Below are 21,400 nucleotides of genomic sequence, written 5' to 3' on the forward strand. Positions count from 1 at the left end.
CTCATGCCCTAAACAGACTCACAGCCCAAACAGCCTTCACAGGGAGACTATAAAGGCAAAACTGCAGCCTGCTTGGCATGGAGATGGGTGGGAACCTAGCAAAGCAATATACAGAAGCTGAAACAAGCATTGTTCAACCGTTATGGTTGGCTATTTCCTGGCACTAGCTTGTAACTGTGTGTTCAGGGATATAGAACAGGGTTGACAGATTAAAAATGAGGGTTACATGCTTCACCCTGAAGAGCAAGGGGTCCCAGCCCCACACCAGGCCCTCAGACCCCCAGCCTAGGGTTCTGTTGTAGGCAGTTAGACAGGAGCAGAGCAAAGATGATGGGCTAGGTACAGAAGGTCACCTGGAAGAAAAGCCCCAGGTGCCTAGCAAAGGACAACTGTAGGGTGGGACCTTGCCCCCAGGGTAACCTTCCTCCCCTAGCCTATCACTGGTCATGGGTTTGGACCCCCTGAACTTTCCTCCCTAGAGATAACATCTAGGCCTGAGTTGTATTTTAGCTCTAAGCCCAGAAAAGCAGGAAAACCAGTCAAGCAACTGAACTCAGGACTAGCTGCACTGAACATGACCTCCTGCCCTGGCACCAACCAATCAATCAGTGGAGACCACACCCTGAAAGGACACACCTGGAAAGCTGATGCATATTCTATTGAGATCTTGCCCTGGGACCTCCCCTAAAATCTCCACCCTTAAAACCCTTTGGACTGAGGATTCTGTGTGCTCCCCTTCCTGGAAGCACTCCCTCGCCTTTCCATTCCCTTTCCCCTCACCTTTCTCCCCACCAGGTGTGTTACCATTACTTCCCTCACTCCCAAGCTTCAAGGGCCCTTCCTTTGCCTCTATAACTTGTTTCCTCAGCCCACTTCTTACAGGAATTACTGTTTCTACCTCTGTGATTTTATAAATAAATGTTTTCTTATAGTTTGAGTCTTGGCTCTGAATTCTTTCCTAGTCAGAGCTCAAATACCGAGGTTGTTGAACCCAGTCTGGTCTGACCCCACTGGTCTAACACCTGGTGCTGTTCCCCTGCTGCCTACAACAGTTCCAGTGCCAGGAAGAGAAGTCCCCATAACTTCTGGCTGTAAAAACCAATGGGAATAACCTTTGTCAGTGTGCAGAAGGGTCGCAGGTTCCATTTCCAGTCAAGGGCATGTACCTGCGTTGCAGGTTCAACTGCCGGCCCCAGTTGGGGCTCATGTGGGAGGCAACCAATCGGCGTGTCTTTCTCACATTGATGTTTCTCTCTCTCTTCCCCACTCCCTCACTACTACCACTCTCTCTAAAAACCAATGGAAGCCCGGCCAGGCGTGGCTCAGTGGTTGAGTGTCGACCTACGATCCAGGCTATCGGGGTTTGATTCCCGGTCAGGGCACATGCCCAGGTTGTGGGCTCAATCAATGACTCTCCCATCATTGATGTTTCTATCTCTCTCTCTCTCCCTCTCCTTTCCTCTCTCTGAAATCAATAAAGATATATTTTTTTAAAAAATTAAAAAAACAATAAAAAATAAAAATCAATGGGAGCCAAGCTGGTGTGGCTCAGCAGTTGAGCATCCACCCAGGAATCAAGAGGTCACATGGTTTGAGTCTCGGTCAGGGCACATGCCTGGTTGTGGGCTTGGTCCCCAGTGGAGGGTGTTCAGGAGGCAGCCAAATGGTGATGATCCCCTCGCATTGATGTTTTTCTATCTCACCATCCCTTTCCCTTCCGCCCTCTAAAAGTCAATAAAAACATATTTTAAAAAAAATCAATGGGGAAAAATATATCCTCAGATGAAGATTATAAAAAAACAAAAAACAAAAATCATTAGGAATTGAGGCTGAGGGAGATGAAGTTCCTCTTTTTTTTTTTTAACATGTTTTTATTGATTTCAAAGAGAGAGGGACAGGGAGAGAGAGAGAAACATCAGTGATGAGAGTCACTGACTGGCTGCCTCCTGCAGGCCCCCAACTGGGGATTGAGCCCACAACCCAGGCATGTGCCCTGACCAGGAATCAAATGGAGATCTCCTGGATAGTAAGTCAACCACTGAGCCATGCCAGCTGGGCCCAAGCAGCTCCTCTTAAAGGGCCTGTGCACGGACTCACTTGGACTTACTCCCTCTGAGCTCCAGCCCTGAGGCAGCTGCTCAAAAGGCACAGAAGACACCAGGAATAACTTGTGGATGAAAGGGGCCACATACTAAACCTGACAAGCTCTGGGGAAGCCTCAGTTGTGGGCTTACAAACTCAGAGGCCTAAAGTAACCACATAGGATGGTCTGAAATGAAAACTTTCTAACCAAAAGCAGTTTAGGGTGGGTAGCCTTGTCCTAGGCTAGGATCTTCCCTGACAAAAGTCAACCTTTACCTTAATTGAGCCTGTCTATCGTCTTCTTGCACCTATGATAACATACCTTTGGAAAGTCAAGGTAACGTCCCCTTTCTTGGGCCCTTCTGGGCACAACCACAGGGAGGGGGCCACAAATCCTCTCATGAGTTTTATCATGTTAATTGTTGACTGTTAACTATCCTGCACCCACCTATGTAAAAGAAGAATGTGTTGCCCAGTGGTGTGGCTCAGCAGCTGAGCACCGACCTAAGATCCAGATCTCGGTTTGATTTCCAGTTAGGACACATGCCTGGGTTGAAAGCTCGATCCCCAGTAGGGGGTGTGCAGGAGGCAGTCAATCAATGACTCTCTCATCATTAATATTTCTCTCTCCCTCTCCCTTGCCCTTCCTCTCTCTGAAATCAGTAAAAACATATTTTTTTTAAAAAGTGTGTGTCCATCACTTTACTTTTCATCCAATCCCAGAGGTTTCCCCACTTTGCTTTCTCCCATCTCCCTAATCTATCACCATTGGATTTCATGTAACCCTCTTACACCTCCTCTTTTGGTTGTAATGTATAAAATAAGGTGCAAAATTCCCATTTTCTAGAGCATTTCCTCAATCCACTCAGGTTTTGCTTCCTGGCAATTGTTGTCACTTTGGCTCAAATAAACTCATAAAAATTCTCTATAGGTTTGAACATTGCTTACATTGATAAGCTGAATTGTCTGGCATCAGGATGAGAGCTTGGGGGACAGTTTCCTGTCAGATAGAAGTGCTAGCAGAGGCCCTTGTTCTTTTACTGAGATTCCCCACCCCCTGCCCCAGAGTTGGCAGCATCTGGCCTCTGCATGCCCCATATCTCTCACTAAGTGGCCCCAGACACAGCACTAGCAGCATCCCCCCTTGGTTCACAGCTTGGCCTTGCCTGGGCACCTACAAGCCCAGGACAAGTAGCAGCCATCAGCAGATAGCTTTGTAGCTCATTCTGGGGGGGCCCTAGGAAGAACACAGGCAGTGGCTGACCTTGGACTGCACCTCCTGGGAGGCCCCAGAGCCAGTGCACCTAGTGGACAGCTTCGGACTATGTGGAAGCACCACCACCCAACCACTTCCACAAGCAGACACACTCAAGGGGTGGACTCAGCAGGCACCAGAGCCATGCTGAAGTAAGTCCTGCTCTGGGGGCGAGCCCTGCACAACTAATCCTCCATGATGGTCAGTGGTTGCAGCCAGTCTTTGCAGCTGGTCACCCTTGGGGTACATCTCTTCCATTGACATGCCAACAGCAATCAGGGCTCAGCTACAAGAGGAGAGTGTACACAGCCCACCCTGGGAGCGCACTGCGCACCTCGTAAGCCCAGTTTGGGTGATTTGGGAGGCTGTACCACTGGACCCTACAGAACACCTACTATATTAGGTCACTCTACCAAAGCTGGGAGACATAGTAGCTCTACTTAATACATAGAAACAAACATGGGGAGGCTGCCAAAATGAGAAGACAAAGAAACATGTCCCAAATGAAAGAACAGAACAAAACAAAAAAAAGAACTAAACAAAATGGAGACAACCTACCAGACGCAGAGTTCAAAACACAGGTTATAAGGATGCTCAAGGAACTTAGTGAGAACTTCAACAGCATAAAAAAGAACCAGTCAGAAATGAAGGATACACTAACTAAAATGAATAATTTACAGGGATTCAACAGTAGAGTAGATGAAGCCAAGAATCAAATCAGTGATTTGGATGATAAGAAAGTAAATATCGAATCAGAACAGCAGTAAGAAAAAATTAAAAATGATAGTATAAGGAGCCTCTGGGACAACTTCAAGCGTACCAACATTCACATCACAGGGAAACCAGAAGGAGAAGAGAGAGAGCAAGGAATTGAAAACCTACTTGAAAAAATGACGGAAAATTTTCCTAACTTGGTGAAGGAAATAGACATATAAGTCCAGGAAGCACAGAGAGTCCCAAACAAGATGAACCCAAAGAGGCCCACAGCAGGATACATCATAATTAAAATGCAAAAGTTAAACACAAGAAGAGAATCTTGCCCAGCCGGTGTGGCTCAGTTCGCTGAGCATTGACCCACAAACCAGAAGATCACAGTTCAATTCCTGGTCAGGGCACATGCCCGGGTTGAAGGCTCATCCCCAGCAAGGGGCATGCAGGAGACAGCCTGTCGATGTCTCTCATGGATGTTTCTACCTTTTTCTCCCTCTCCCTTCCTCTCTCTAAAAATCAATAAAAACATTTTAAAAAAAGAAGAGAATCTTTTGGGTTTTTTTGGTTTATTGATTTTTTAAATCTTCACCCAAGGATATTTTTTCCATTGCTTTTCAGAGAGAGTAGAAGGGAGAGAGAGAGAGAGAGAGAGAGACATTGATGTGAGTGAGAGAGACACATTGATTGGTTGCCTCCAGCACGTGCCCTGAGCTGGGGATCAAGCCTGCAACAGAGGTATGTGACCTTGGCTGGAATCAAACCAGGGACCCTTTATTCCGCAGGCTTCTACTCTAACCACTGAGCCAAACCTGTTAGGGCAAAATAAGAGAACCTTAATAGCAGCAATAGAAAAGCCGTTAGTTACCTGCAAGGGAGTTCCCATAAGACTGTCAGCTGATTTCTTAACTGAAACTTTGCAGGCCAGAAGGTATTGGCAAGAAATATTCAAAGTGATGAAAAGCAAAGACCTACAGCCAAGATTGCTCTGCCCAACAAAGCTATCGTTTAGAATAGGACAGTTAAAAAGCTTTCCAGACAAGAAAAAAATAAGGGAGTTTATCATCACCAAACCAACATTATAATAAATGCTAATTAAGGGCTCTTCTTTTAGAAGAAAATGAAAAAAAAGATAAACATATGAATAATAGCCCTGGCTGGCGTCGATCAATGGTTAGAGAGTCCACCTGCAGACCGAAGGGTTGTAGGTTTGATTCCTGGTCAAGGGCATGTACCTGGGTTGCATGTTCGATCCCCAGCCGTGATTGAGGCAGGTGTGCGAGGCAGCCAATTGATATGTATCTCTTACATGAATTTCCCTCTATCTCCCTCCCACTCTCTCTAAAAAATTAGTGGAGCCCGGCCAGGCGTGGCTCAGCGGATGAGCGTCAACCTGGGATCCAGGCAATCGGGGTTTGATTCCTGGTCAGGGCACATGCCTGGATTGCGGGCTTGATCCCCCTCGGGGGTGTGCAGGAGGCAGCTGATCAATGACTCTCTCATCATTGATGTTTCTATCTCTCTCTCTCCCTCTCCTTTCCTCTCTCTGAAAACAATAAAGATATATTAAAAAAATAATAATTAAAAAAAATATCAATGGAGCCTGGCCAGCGTGGCTCAATGGTTGAGTGTCAATCCATGAACATGGAGACCTCCGTTCCATTCCCAGTCAGGGCACATGCGTGGGTTTCAGATGGATGCAGCCGATCAATGACTCTCATCATTGATGTTTCTCTCTCTCTCTATCTCCCTCTCCTTTTTTCTTTCTGAAATCAATAAAAACATATTTTTCAAAAAAATCAATGGAAAAAATATTCTCAGGTGAAGATTAACCACCAAAAATTTGAATAATAAAATGGCAATAAGTACACATCTACCAACAATTGAATCTAAAAAAGAAAATAAAAGAACGAGCAGAATAGAAACAGACTGATCGATACAGAGAACATTTTGACAGTTGCCAGATGAAGTTGGGGGGATGGGTGAAAAAGGTGAAGGGGTTAAGAAGTACAAATTGGTAGTTACAAAATAGTCATGGTGTTGTATAGCATAGGGAATGTGGTCAGTAATATTCTAGCAACTATGTATGGTGTCAGATGGTGGGAGATTTATTGGATGATCACTTAGTGAGTTATGTAATGTCTAAATCACTGAGGTGTGCAGCTGAAATGAATATAATAATTTATATCAACTGTAATTGAAAAATTAAAAAAAAAAATTTAAAATAAAACAAAATACGTTTCCTTTCTGTAGTGTTTTGGAGTTCCTATTTGCTTGTTGCAATGCAGCCCCATTCATAAGTCACTAAATAAAACCAATCAGATTTTCATATTTGCTCCTTGAATTATTTTTTACACCAACGATCTCTTTTTTTTTTAATAATTATTATTATTTTTTAAAAATATATCTTTATTGATTTCAGAGAGAGGAAAGGTGAGGGAGAGAAAGAGATAGAAACATCAATGATGAGAGTCATTGATGGAGCCTGCAACCCAGGCATGTGCCCTGACCGGAAATCAAACCCCAGTGCTCAACCGCTGAGCCACGCCCCGCCGGGCAACACCAACGATCTTTTGGTTTATCTTTGCGCCAATATCATAAAGTTTCAATTACTATGGCTTTCTAATAAGTCTTGATAAGTGTAGCATACATCCTCCAAATTTGCCTCCTACTCTCCCCAAATTCGCGGAACCCAAACGAAAACCTTCCCCAGCTCCCTCCGGAAGACAGAGAGAAGACCCTTAGATTGGAGGACGCCCTTCCGGACGCTAGCGTTCTGCGGCTCCCACCTGCGCCTGGAACGCAGGAGGTCCATTGCGCTTGCGCAGCCCGAAGGCTGTAATTGGATGGAGCTGGGTGAAGGGCGTTCACACACTTCCGCGGCGGAGGAAGCGTTGATTGACCTACGGTCTCTGCGGCCGCCAGGTAGGGGCTGCGTAGGCAGGAACTGGCGGCAGGGCCGTGGGGCCCCAGAGCGGAGGGCGGTTGGGCGTCCCCGCCTCGCGCGTCCCCGTCACGGGGAGGAGGGGCGCGGACCCCGCGGACCCTCCCCGGGAGCCTGGGCCTCGCCGCGCCTTCGTCTGGGACCGTGCGGCCGGGAAGGCGGGCGTTGGGCCGGCGGGCCCGCCTCGCCGCGAGGAGCGCGCGCTCCCGGCTCGGGGCGCTCTTCCTGCCGAGGGAGGGGCGCCCGCGGCGTGGGCAGGCGGCGTGGGCGCGGCGCCGGGGGCGTGGGGCGAGCCCCGGAGAGCCGGCTTGGCGGCAGGGTGCGTGCCGACCGCAGCCCCGGGGAGTGGGCGCCTGGCGCCTTCCTAGAGCCGTGCTCGCTCCCACGCTTTCTGGCTGCGCGACTGTGTCCTCAGCCGTAACTTTGGAAATAATACGCCCGCTCGTAAGGTGGTCCGGCACTCATTAGGTGGCGCGTGGGAGGCACTCCGCTGGCGCCTGGAAACGCGGCCAGGCTTCCAGACGACCGGCGGACTGAACTGTAACTTAGGTAGTCTTGGCGCGGCTCGCTTTAAAGGAGCCTGCGCGCGCTCGGGCGTCGCCCTGGCCCGTGGCGCGGCGGCTGGAGCGCCCTCCCCAGCGCGGGAGGTCCGGGGGCTGATTCCCATCAGGACACACCGGGGCTGCGGGGTCATCCCAGTGGGGGCGTGGGTGTGCGGGAAGCAAGGATCCGTGTTCCTCACCTCCCTCTACCCCCCTCTTCCCCCCTCTCCTCCCTCTCTTTCTAAAATCAATGAAAAGCTATGCTTAGGTGAGGATTTTTTAAAAATGGACATACATAAATTGTGTTTTGCTGACTTAATCTTTTTTAGGAAACAGATGAACAACTAACTTGTTAAATTATTTTCCTTTGCAACATTTGGAATTTCTTTGGGATCATATATTTTAATCCAGTACCTTGGTTAATGGGGCAGGTTGAGGGTCTTTTAAAATACGTTTTTATTGACTTTTAGAGAGGGAGGGAGAGGGAGAGAAGGAAACATCGATTGTTTGCAGTCTGTGTGCACCCCGGCTGAGGATTGAACCTGCAACCTGGCATGTACCCTCCCTGGGAATCGTACCAGTAACCCTTCGGTGCACTGGGCAACAATCAACCAACTGAGCCACACCAGCCCGAGGCAGGGGTTCTTTTATTGTAGAAAACACAGACTCTGGAAAAAACTCTGGAAAAAACACATTTGTGCTATTGGAAGGGCCTTTGTTGTAATCCTTTTCTGGGTTGTAGATTGATTAGGGATCTGGTAGAAACACTAGAATGATAGTTACTGTGCGCTGATATATGACATATGCTCTGTCATTTAGCAGAGAAGGAGTACTGTTTTCGTCCCATTTTTACAGGTGAAGAATTGAGGCGTGGCGAAGTTGACCAGTGTGTCCAACGTTGGAAAATGTAAGGACAAAAACAAAGTTAAGGGGGGGACTGGGTATGTAGAATGCGCCAGGAAGAGGACAGGAGGGGACTGGGGTGCTAGAGAACAGCAGAGTGAAGGGAGATTTTCTCATTAAGGCCTGGAGTTTCCTACTGGGAGAGAAGGGCAGTTGTCTTTTTTATTTTATTTTAATATGTCTTTATTGATTTCAGGGAGAGAGAGAGAAACATCAATGATGAGAGTCACTGATCGGCTGCCTCTTGCACGCCCTGGACTGGGGATTGAGCCAGTAACCTGGGCATGTGCCCTGACTGGGAGTTGAGTTGAGCCTCCACCTCCTGGATCCTAGGTCAGTGCTCAGCGGCTGAGCCCCACCTGGCAAAGGGCAATTGTCTTAAAGGCAAAAGCCTGTTGTTTTATTGGCATGTCCTGGGCTATGGTCAGCACAGCTGTAGGTTTTGAAGCCGGGTTTGGAACCCTGAAGTACTAATGGATTCCTGATGTGCTTTGCTTTAAAAGAACGTGACACTGTACACAAGACTGTGCAAGCCATATAAATGCATGGTCACTTAACACCTAAAAATATTCTTAGCTTTATAAACAAATCTGTTTCAGGGTTCTTTTAGATAGTGCATTCCTATTGCGTACTTAAAATATTTGTTTTATTCAGATTTGTTCAGTGCACTAGTCAAAAGCATGAAATATACCTTTCCTACCATACACTCCTTTCTGTCTCCATTCTTTCAGAATAATAGTTTCTATTCATTGAGTGTTTATGTGCCAGACACTATGAACCATTTAATTGGATTATTCAGTTCTCACAGTAACCTGGTAAAATAGAAACAATTATTTTATTTATAGAGGAAGAAAGGGGCTCAGAAATAATAAGCAATTTATCTAAAAGCACAGAGCTAGTAAGGGCAGAGCCAATTCCATGTCACTCCAAAAGCTAGTGCTTATCTATGTATTTCATTCATTCGTTCACTTAACAGATGTTTATTGAACACCTACTTTGTAGCAGTGTGTTGGGGATACAGTGATGGCCAAACAGACACAGACCCTGACCTCAAGTTGCTTATACTTATAACAAGGGAGATAGACAGTAAATAGAGAATCACAAACTAAATATTAATTACTGTGGCACATGCTATGGAGGATGGTAGAGGGTGCTATGAGAATATATAATAGGGTCGTTTGGCAGGGGGAGGGAGTGGGGAGATACAGGAAAGGCTTTTCTGAGTTAAAAACATTTAACTGAGACCTCAGGGACTGAGTTGGAGTTAAATTGGGCAAAGAAAAGGGTGGAGCCCCGCTGGGCATGGCTCAGAGGTTGAGCGTCGACCTAGGATCCAGGCAATCAGGGTTCAATTCCCGGTCAGGGCACATGCCTGGGTTGTGGGCTCGATCAATGACACTCTCATCATTGATGTTTCTGTCTCTCTCTCTCCCTCTCCCTTCCTCTCTCTGAAATCAATAAAGATATAAAAAAAATTAAAAAAAAAAAAAAAGGGTGGAGAGCTGCAAGGGAGAAGAAGGGACAAGGGTGAAGCCTTAGGAATAGGGGGGACTTGTACTTGTGTTATTGAAAGACCTGTGTGGCCAAAGGGTGGAGAATGTCACAAAGTCAGATACAAAATAGAGGCAGAGATCTTGTCCTGAGAACAATGCTGCTCTCCAGTCTTGGTTTATTTGCTTCTCAGAGCAAATAATCAACTCCACAGACCACATCTATTTACCAGCTCTGTCTTGGAGTTCAGCCTCCTTCAAACATGTGGTTGGACTCTCTGGTTGTCCACAGGATAAGAACTGGGAATTAGAGGAGGGATAAATACCTAAATGTGAGACTTAACTGGCATTGATAATTTGCACTGCAAAGCTAATAGACATAGAATGCCAATATTGTATTTCATCATATTTGTCTCTGGTTTGCAAAATGATTTAACAAACATTTTTTAGCCCCACTATGGTCCGAGCCCTATGTTAGTCACCTAGGATACAAACATGTATAAAGACACTCTTTCCTTCCACCATGCATAATTAATTTAGTGTTTCATTTGCCTTCCATGTCAGATGCTACAATTGTTTTATAACATTACTCTTCAACATTTATTTATCATCTACTATGTGCTAGTCACAGTTCTAGGAATATAGCATCAGCATTATAGGCATGGTCTCTATCCTTATGGAACTTAAGCTCCCAGTTGGGGCTAGAAGACAGAGGGAGAAAGTCTGGGAGATGAAGTTGGAGAGGTAAGCCAGAGTCAGACCATGCAGGTCTCATGCATGCCAACGATTTGGGGCTTATCTTAAGAATGGTGAGAAACCATTGAATTTCAGTCATAGGAGTAGCACCAGCAGATCTGTGTGTATTAAATAAAGATCACTGTGGTTCCTTAGTAGAGGCGGAAGTTGATAAATGTGAGGGCTATTTAGGAGGTATGATCACTGGAGCTTGGTAAGAGGTTCACTCTGGGATGAGAAGGGAGAGCGAGGTGTCGGGGCTAATTCTTCCTTTTCTCGCTTGTGCATCTGAGAAATTCTGGAGGAAGAGCATGAATTCAGTTTTGAATAAAATGTCTTTGATATAATCCAAGTAAAAGTGTCACAGAAGCAATGATAAAGAAGGATCTAACACTCAGACAACAAGAATGAGCTAAATCTCTAAAAAGCTTTTGTCAGGGAGGAATATTTTTTCCTGTTATAGAGGGGGAAAAAAGTGGCAGCAGAAAGTGTAGCCTGTTCTTCATGGTTATGTGGGGAAAGTTTAAAACCTCCTGCCAACCTAGAAAATGTTTATACAAATGTAGAAGGAAAGAAAATAGTTCTGTTATTGAATAAACATTAACCCAGAATGGGATGCATCACAGCTAATATGCTAGTAAAGTTACAAAGGCAAAAATCCCATCATTTACAGTACATTACACAATCTCGAGTAACGGTAATCGTCCACTTGTCTGAAGACCTGATGGCACCATCTGCTCTATGTGCTTTTATAGTTAGTTCACCCTAAATTCACCTAGTAATTGCGGTGGCCATCTGTGCCAGTGAGTTACCTTTATCTGAAGGAAAAATAGAAAATCTCTAATTTCTAAGCAGATAGTTATGTAATCTCCCAGGGTGGAGTTGGGGTGCTGTCTTCCTTTATGTTTCCATTTAAAAGAGATGGCTTCTAGGCCCTTCAGAAAAAAGTTTCTGGGTATTACCTGTGACTAGAGCTAGTTTATTTAGCCTTTTAAAAGATTTGCATACATACCAAAGTAACCGAGGAAGGAATTAAAAATAATAGGTTTTTCAAAGAAATGCTTTAAGAAAAGGGAGGGAGGAAAGAAAAATCTCTTTCCCTTTGGCAAACGGGAAAATTCACTTTTTAAAGTTTACTTTCAGTGCAGTAAAGTGTTGAACTGTAGAATGCACAGCATGGGGATTATTCTGGAGATCATTTTTAACTGAGTTCCTCCTAGTTGAGCATGGTTAGGATGCCCTCCAGTGGTCAAATCCAGCCCATAATTTCTTATGTGTTGATTTAAAGAAGGTTACTTGTGTTCCAGATCCCGCTGGATTCCAGCCAAATTCCTGTCTGTGGTTGTTAACCCTTTGAGGACTTGACCTCTTTCATGTTAATGATGTCATTTCTCACACTCACCCAGTTATACACATACAAGACCTTTCTTTGGTTGGTAATGTTATGATTTTAATGGGAAAATGAACTCTCCATTAATCTGTAGCATGGGGGTGAAAATTGAGATTGACTGGCATGTAAATTTAGCTTGGAAGCTTCTCGCCACCCACCAATGTAAGAAGTTCAACAAATTAAATTCCTTTCGATTCTCCCTTCTGCATCTTCCTAACTTCAAGATGGCCTGAGGCTCGACCACTAAAATGCTTGTGAAGGGAGAGGTATGCTGATGGCAGCTGAATTAATTGAACACTGCTTACAATAGTTTGAGCTTACTTGCTATAGTTAGCTCTTATTTTATTAGGTAAGGACATGTTTGTATTAGGAACACTAGGTTTTGAAGGGAAGTGTAAATTTTTCCAGGTTTATGTGAATAGGACTTAGCAGTTGTTAAATTGGAAATTAGTAAACTATTACTTCAAAATTCTCTATGAATGTGGTATTATAATCCAGGTTGGCTTAACATAGGTAAACTAACTCAGGGAAATTGTACTAAGTTCCTGTTAAGCAATTAGCTTATTTATATTCAGTTATCTCATAAAAGCCTTTATTCTGTTTGGATGATCAGAACTGAGGTTAGGGATCTATTCAACTCCTAGACAGTATTAGAATCCTTCCTCCAAGGCTTCAACTAAGGATTAATTTTTTTTACATGACCCCCTATTTGATGCACTTAAGAGTTAAGAATGCAGGCTTTAGAGTCTGAATATCTGGTTCAAATCTCTGTTTTGCCATTTGCTAGCTATGTGACGTCAGGTGCTTTTCTCATTTAGCAAATGGAAATAACTACCATACCTACCTCATAGGATTGCTATGAGGATGAAACAAGATCATGGGCATGAAGTTTATAGCCCAGTGTTGTGGCACATTGCAAACACTAAAAAAGATATTGTTATTAATATTTTTCTTTCCACAATAGCCATATATGGTAACAGGCTAAAAATTATCTTTTTTAGTTTGTTTTGGAATCTAATAATACTGTTTTAGTTCATTGTCATGTATGTTAGAAAGACTTATAAAACAGACAGAAGGTTAATTGTATTAGAAATAAAAATGTACTTCTGGTTTGCAGTTTGTATATAAAGTTCTTTCTGCTGTGACGTTAGATCTCGTGGCATTCTGTAATGTATAAAATGCACCTGGAAGTAGCACATTCTCTCTTTTCCTGTCATTTGCCAGGTCTTTACAGGGGGTGGGCTTTTTCTCTTATCTTAACCTGGAGATTTAAAAATTATTACAGTAAAATAGTGGTTCTTACATACCTGTGGTGTACCTTCCAAGGGTCCAATCCAGCAGCTTGCACAAAAGAGTTGTAGTCTTTGCTGGCCGCTGACTCTTTGGAGTAGCAATGGGGCCCTGAAGTCCCAGTTCCTAAAAGCTAGGAAATAGGCCTACTATGAGGGAGCCAAGGTGTCAAAGGTGTTTAGTTTGCTTATTTCTTATATGCTATTCATTTGTTCATCATTTGTTCAACAGCATTTATTGTGCCCAGCACAGGAAACATAGAGGTGAATCAAGCACCTTTTTGTAGGCCACCAGAGAGAAACCACATGTTGATGGATCAAGTGCAACAAAGTTTTCTAGAACTTCTGGCAGGAGGTACCAAACAATTCTGGGCTTCCCCCTCCATCTTGTTGTAGAATATTGCACTGTGTAGAAGCATCTCAGTTAATGAAAAGGGGAATAAAAAACAGAAGGTGACTCCATTGTTCATTGATGGATAAGGAGAGATAAGGAAATTTAAATGAATTAATTTGGCCATCCATTAGTGGTAGGCACAGCAAGGAAGAAGATGTATTCCTTTTCTTTGTTCTTTCTCTTTATTCTTTCTGACATTGCCTGCCATCTTTCTAGACAGATAACCCAGCAATTGTGATAAGTGCTGTCATTTATCTGGGTCATATAGAGGGTGTCTTAACATACATATACTTATCTAATTCTTATTGCAACTGTGTAAGGCAGATATTAGATATATTTTGCAGGTGAGGAAACTGGTTGAAATATCAAGTAACTTAACCAAAGACACTCAGTCTGATTATTGGTATTCAAACCAAGGTCTGCCGGTTTCCAAAGACAGTTTACTGTATCAATAAACAGTTGAAATTATTATTCTTACCTCTCATTTATATTTTAATAGAAAAGTGGTAGCTGGCAACTTGATCTTAGTGAAAAAACAAGACAGACTTAAATTTAAAGAGAGTTAGTGGGGAAAAAAAACCACTGAATTATTAAGAAACAATTATCCGAAGGAAGGTGTGGTTGGACAACTGTAGCAACTGACACCAGGCTAAGGGAGCTGGATCCAGTGAGGAAATGTGAATTTATACAAGAAGAAACTTTTGCAATAACTATCTCCTCCCCCAACTTTAAATGAAGGATAATGGCTTTTTTCCTCTCAGCATTTTTAAATTTAACTTGGCACAGATAAGATCTTACAGGGCATCTCTTGAAAGACCCTAAATGATATGCAGTATTTGATAAGTAAGACATTCAGATAGGCATGTTTGAGAGTCACATTTCTCTTTGATTAAGTGTGTGTTATTCTCAGAGTTTCAGTTTCCAGCAGTAGAAAAAGTTCTATTAAAAAGTCCTTGAGACAGGGGAGAAGACTTCTGGTATGGCAAAATGAGAATGCTGGAAAATCTCAAAAAACAGCTATAAGACAGGACAAAATTGTCAAAACAACCATATCAGAGGTCTGGAAATTGACCAGGTACGTACAACAAATTGGGAAACATTTATTCGTGAAAAACTACTGAACATTAGGTAAGACCAGCAAGAATCTGTAGCATTCTTGTCTGGGGCAGCTTCAATCCCATAACCCCAGCTCATCAGTCAATGCAGTAGCTTTAAATTTTTTTTAAATGTAGATTTTAAAAACATGTTTTTTATTGATTTCAGAGAGAGGGAGAGAAAGATAGAAGTTTCAAGCATGAGAGTCATTGATTAGCTGCCTCCTGCACAACCCCTGCTGAGGATCAAACACACAACCCTGGCATGTGCCCTGACAAGGAAACGAACCTGTGCCTCCTGGTGCATAGGTTGGTGCTCAACTAACTGAGCCACACTGAACAGTAAATGCACTAGTTATACCAACACAGGGTAGGCCATGAAGAGGGAGCCAACTATTTGGAACAGAGAGAAAACAGCACCATGCCCAGTTAGCTTTGTCAGTAAGGGTAGCAATACTGGTGGCTAGTGAGTGGTAAAGGCTAGCAGCTTTGCTAGTTTGAGTTTGTGGCCCTAACTGGACAAGCAGTGGACCAGTGGACTAGCTAGAAATTTCCCAGAGGTTCTGTGAGACAGCCGTAGACAGGCTTCATAAACTTCCACACATCTAGGATGACTGGAAGACTACATACATGAGCATACTTGACCAGAGAGGGCCAAGCTATCCACAAATCCCTAGATGACTGGGTGCGCATATAGAAGAGATGTGAGAGGGCCTGATGGGAAGTAAAAACTGAGGAAGACTTGAAAATTGCCTGAACTTTGTGCTTTTCATGCCACCCACAGATCCATCTGCAAAAGGTGGAAACTATACTTTTTATTGATTTTTTTTCGAGAGAGGAAGAGGGATAGAGAGATAGGAACGTTGATGAAAGAAACATCATCGATCAGCTGCCTCCTGCATGCCCCCCACTGGGGATCCAGCCTGCAACCCATGCATGTGCCCTGACCGGGAATCGAACCATGACCTCTGGGTTCCTAGGTCAATGCTCAACCACTGAGCCACTCCGGCTGGATGAAGCTATACTTTTTTGAGGTGTTTGGGCACAAACTCTGGGAAACATAGTTGGTTGACCTCTAAGATACGAAGATACAGAGTCTACCCCAAGTTGAAATTCAAACATAAAAATTAAAATAAGGGAAAAAAGGAACTGAGCTGAGACATCAATGGACACACATTGTGGATGAGAAAAAAAATCCATAGATTTACTACAGGCAAGTTATTAAATAAATTAAAAAACCCAGATTATTATGCTAAGTGAAATAAGCCAGTTAGAGAAAGACAGATACCATATGATCTCACTTATATGTGTAATGTAATTAACAAAATAGGATCAGAGGCATGGATACATGCAACAGACTAACAGATCTCAGAAGGGAGGGGGTGAGGGGACTGGAAGAGATTAGCCAAAGAACATACGTGCATATATGCATAGCCCATGGACACAGACAATAATGTGAAGGTGAGGGGGGTTGGGTTGAAGGGAGTAAAGGGAGGGGGAAGTGGGGGACATCTGTAATAGAGTCAACAATAAAAAAAATGCTAGTTATCAAAACTCTGGACTTCAAGTTTATTTTTTTATTATTTTATTTTATTTTTTGGACTTCAAGTTTAGTAGACATAGTTATTTCTAACAAATGTCCTCACAGTTGTATTTCTGGTTATTTTTGTAAGGAATTTTTACACAGTTTTTGATAAAGTATATTAAAGAAGTTTAAAAAAAACACACCCAGCTACTATACCAGTCTACAGAAGGAAAAATCAGAATCTGGAGTTGCTCTAGTATATCTAAAATGGCCAGTTTTCAGCAAAAAATTTTATAAAACATGAAGAAACAGGAAAGTGATTCATCCGGATGATTGGGGAAAGCAGTCAGTAGAAGGGGTCTTCAGGTTGGCCAGATGGTGGACTTCGCAGGTAAAGACTTCAAAACAGCTCTTACAAGTATGTTCAGGGAACTAAAGGAAACCGCATTTAAATAATTAAAGGAAAATACGACATTGAGTCTAGACATAGGTAATAAAGAGCGTATAAAAGAGAACCAAGTAGAGACGAGTTGAAAGTACAATTACTGAAATTAAAATTTTTTTATGCCTTCATTTCCCCTGTCTTTTTTTATTATCTCCTCTGCCATTTCCCTGGGCAACTCCTTTGGTTATCATCAGTATTTCTAGAATTTTCTTCCATTCTCTCCCTTTGTAAATCCAGTTTACCCATCCACTCATTCAAAATACTTTCATTGAAATGTCTAATAGGGGCTGGGAACTATATGTATTGGGAAAAGAGAAAATTTCTACTTTGAGGTACTTACAAAGGATTAATACAAAACTGAATGAGCATTTACTATTGCCAAAATTATGCTAAATGCTTTATAAACATGAACTTACCTGTATTTTACAGATCAGGAAACTATAGCATAGAGAGGTCAGATTAACTTCTTTTTTTAAAGTTGATTTGAGAGAGAAACATTGATTTGTTGTTCCACTTATTTATGCATTCATTGGTTGATTCTAGTAGGTGCCCTGACTGGAAACAAACCTACAACCTTGGTGTATCGATCGGGATGGCACTCTAATCAACTGAGCTACCCTGCCAGGGCTAGATTAATTTCTCAAATTCAACAAAGCTATTGAGAGGCAAGCTGGGATCTGAATTCAGATTTCTGATACCACACTTGTAATTGTTACTAGAAATGAGCTTTTGACCTAGTGAGTTTTTCTCAATTCTAACCAAGCTGTGCTGCAGAGTCAGGGTCTGTCCACACAAGTGCTGTGGACAAACGATGGGGCTGTGGATGTGATTGGCATTCATATCTCCACCAGTCTGAGTCCGTGGTTTATTTACCCTGTTCATACTTAGTTTTGAACTCAAAAGAGTTAACATGTTAAACCCCATTATAACCTGCAAGTGGAAAATCATATGCTGAATTTTCTGGTAATAAGAAGCATGGGGTTATGCAGTAAAGGAACATGAACTGTTTTGAAAATGACAAATATTGCAATTTGAGTGCTGAGATGCAGTGGTATGGAGTTGGAATGACTTCGAAGGAGAAAGAATAAACTGGACAAATTGAAGTATTTTGTGTTCCAACAAGAGTAAAGTCACTGACAAAATGAAAATGAAACAAAACCCCAAAGCCAGAGGTGCATCTTTCAGTTATGTGGCTGGGAAGTGGGCATCAATCCCTGTTGCCTTATCTCCTAGTGTTGGTTCAGGAGAAGGCAGGGAGTTTGAGAACTGAAAAGCCAAGCACAAAAGAAGAGCTCCGTAGGGATCTTTGTTTGACCTTTAGCTTCAGGTCCTGTGTGTCATACTGGCCACAAGTCAAAAGTGCAGATGTAGAGTGGTCAAGGTGTTCCCAGTGTCTGAGGCTTTGGGGGAAGGATGGGTGGGTGAGTTTGCCTGCAGAGAGAATATTTGCAAACAACAGGAAGTGAGATAAAGAGATAATGGTAAGAATCTCAGAGGGCTGGTGAGTTAGCCAATGACTCCAGCAGAGAGTAGGAGAGAACCTGAGACCCAATCTTGAAGTTCAGTGTGGGCCTCATCCTGGCAGCATTAAGCAGCTTTACAGATTCCAAGCAGTGCTGTTCCAGCTTAATTGCTACACCCTTTGTGAGGTTTTCCCCAGTCTCTCTAATCAAAACCAGCCACCTTTCCCTGTATGCTCTGTAACTAGAATCATTCATTTATTCTACAAATGTTTCTTGACAATATATCACATAGAAAGCAGTGAGAGGGAGACTGACAAGTAAACCCAAGGGAGAGATTGCTTTGTTAGAAGACACTAAGGGAATTAGCAGAGCACAGAGTCTTCAGGGTCCAAACCAGGCTTGGGAATCTGGGGAGCATCCCAGAGTAAATACCAGAGGTGGAGGTAGTCAAACAAAATGGCAGTGGGATTTAAATTCTTAGAGGAACTCATTAGCAGGTTTGAGATGGCAGAAGAAAGGATCACTAAACATGAAAAATATCACTAGAAATTATTTAATCTGTAGAACAGGACAAAGGTTGGAGACAAATTAACAGCCTCAGAAATCTCTGGGACAACATCAAGTATACTAACATTTGGGAATCTCAGAAGAGTAGAGAGAGAATGAGGCAGAAAAAAAATATTTGAAATAATGTCTTGAAATCTCTAAATATGATGAAAAACATTGTATTAGTTTCCTATTGCTGCTGTAATAAGTTACCACAAACATAATAGTTTAAAACCCCACAAATTTATTATCTTACGGTTCTGGATGTCAGACGTCCTGAAATCAAGGTGTTAGGAGGGCTGTATTCCTTCTGGAGGCTCTAGAGGAGAAACTGTTGCCTTTTCCAGCTTCTGCAGGCCACCAGCATTCATTGGCTCAGGGACTCCTCCTCATAGTCCAGCCTCTACTGCTGTTGTCACATCTACTCTATGACTCAATCTCCTGTCTCTTTATTATGAGAACTCTTGTGATTATATTGGGCACACCTGGGTAAGGGAGTATACGTGCCCCATCTCAGGATCCTTAATTTAATCACATCTGCAAAGTCCCTTTTACCGTATAAGTAAGGAAACTTCCAGTTTCCTATTCAGTATGTAAGGAATTTAAAAGTTTCCCTTTCATCCTAACAAAAAGTGAAAAGCTGAACAAACTGGAAAATCAACCAACTCTTTGTAGATCCATCAGTTGAGGTCAAAAGGAAAACTGCTGCCCCCCAAATTGGAGAGACAGGCAGATACATAGAATCACAACTTACTGGAGCAGAAGTCTGGGGTAGGAAAACCTCAACTGCAATTGACCAACTGCTAAGTGACAAACTGCTGGAGGCTGAATGTGGCCAGTCTGAGAGTTAAAAACTTCAGAGGAACCCAATCAAAAGGGGGCCCCACACTGTTGTGAGTTTTACCTCCAGGAGCCCTAGGAGGCCCTCATAGTGAATGTTCGAGAAAAATCCCCTTGTGCTTCCAGTAGGGGGAGTGGGGAAGTGATGGTTTTGAAATATGTCAGAGCATGCCGTTCTCAACAAGGCCTCCCCTCAGGAGAAACTATTTTACCAGAGCCTGACCTACGTAGGGACAGGGACATACCTAACTCCACCTCCTTTCAGCCATCCTGTCTCACTTAAGGGGAGGAGGAACAAACAAAACACACACACACTGAGAAGCACTAAAGTTCACAGTCCAGGGCATAGTCTCACCAAAAGACTAAGACCTAATCCTAGAGCCATACAATGCTTCCCTTGCCCCTGCATAACTAAAGGGCTACTGACTGCAGTTCTTTTAAACTAGTACATCATGTCTGCCTTTCAACGAAACATTACAAGGCATACTGAAAGGCATCAGTTTGGAAAGACTGAACAAGCGTCAAAACCAGAGTCACATATGACAGGGAGGTTGGGATTATCAGACCAGGAATTTTTCAAAAATATGATTAATATGCTAAAGACTTGAAGGAAAAAGTAGGTAACATGCAGGAACAGATGGGTAATATAAGCAGAGATGGAAACTCTAGGAAAGAATAAAAAAGAAATTATAGAGATTTTTTTAAAAGCACTGTATGAGAAAAGAAAAAAAATGCCTTTGATGGGCTCATTAGTCAGCTGGGTATGGCTGAGGAAGGAATCTCTGAGCTTGAGCATATGACAATAGAAACTTCCAAAACCAAAACGCAGAAAGACAGAACAGAATATCCAAGAACTGTGGAACTACTACAATGTATGTAACATATGTGTAATGAGACTAGCAGAAGGAAAAACACACAGAAGCAATATTTGGAGTGATAATGATTGAGAATGTTCCCACAGCTGCCTTAGACTGTCCTTTTTTAAATATTTTTTCTTTTTGGATCTCTCATTGAGTGATTTTTTTCTACTGTGTCTTCTAATTTGCTGATCCAGTCCTCAGCTTCCTCTAATTTGATGTTTATCCTTTCCAATGTATTCTTTTCTTTTTTTTTTAAATGTCTATTTCAGAGAGAAGGAGAGGGAGAGAGATAGAAACATCAATGATGAGAGAGTCATTGATCAGCTGCCTCCTGCATGGGGATTGATCACACAACCTGGGCATGTGCCCTGACTGGAAATGAAACTGTGAACTCCTGGATCATGGGTTGATGCTCACTTACTGAGCTATGTTGGCCAGGCCCAGTGTATTCTTTATTTCTAATTTCTATTACTTTTCTCATACTGTTGAGCATCCTTACAATTAGTATTCTGAACTCTATATCTGATAGATTGCTTATCTCTATTTCATTTATCTCTTTTTCTGGAGACTTCTCTTGTTCTTTCATTTGGGGCTTGTTTTTTCTTCTTCCCATTTTGGCTGTCTTTTTGGGTTTGCTACTGTGTATTGGGTAGTTCTGCTAGGACTCCTAGTCTTTGGATGGTCTCTGGTGCAGGCCAATGTCAGATGCTGTTTGCGACTTGCCTTAGTACCCTGCTTGGAGGTATCAACAGCTTGTGGCTCCCTCTGCTGGGGCTGGGTGCATTTGGAAAGGGCAAAGATGCACACCAAAGCCTCCTTTTCTAAACCTGCTACCCCAAGCAATTTAGGCAAAGGTTCAAAGCACCCAGAGATCCACCTTTAGAGCATCAGGCTG

The 21,400-nt window shown here is 43.0% G+C and overlaps 1 protein-coding gene across 4 annotated transcripts in view; it reads left to right on the forward strand.

The window, feature by feature from the left end:
• The first annotated feature begins 6,858 nt into the window (after positions 1-6,858).
• DHRS7B (dehydrogenase/reductase 7B) overlaps positions 6,859-21,400 on the forward strand; it is a 73,203-nt gene continuing 58,661 nt past the window's right edge. For 2 of the 4 annotated variants that reach the window (XM_081116158.1, XM_081116157.1), the window contains exons 1-2: positions 6,921-6,970; positions 8,387-8,438. In XM_081116158.1, the coding sequence (XP_080972284.1) occupies positions 8,437-8,438 (2 nt within the window). In that variant the 5' untranslated portion in view covers positions 6,921-6,970; positions 8,387-8,436. Of the gene's footprint in view, positions 6,971-8,386; positions 8,439-21,400 lie in introns of all 4 variants that reach the window. The other 2 variants (XM_081116160.1, XM_081116159.1) reach the window with 1 other exon arrangement.

This window comes from Miniopterus schreibersii (genome assembly GCF_964146895.1).
Source record: "Miniopterus schreibersii genome assembly, chromosome: 16".
In the NCBI taxonomy this organism is placed as follows: domain Eukaryota; kingdom Metazoa; phylum Chordata; class Mammalia; order Chiroptera; family Miniopteridae; genus Miniopterus; species Miniopterus schreibersii.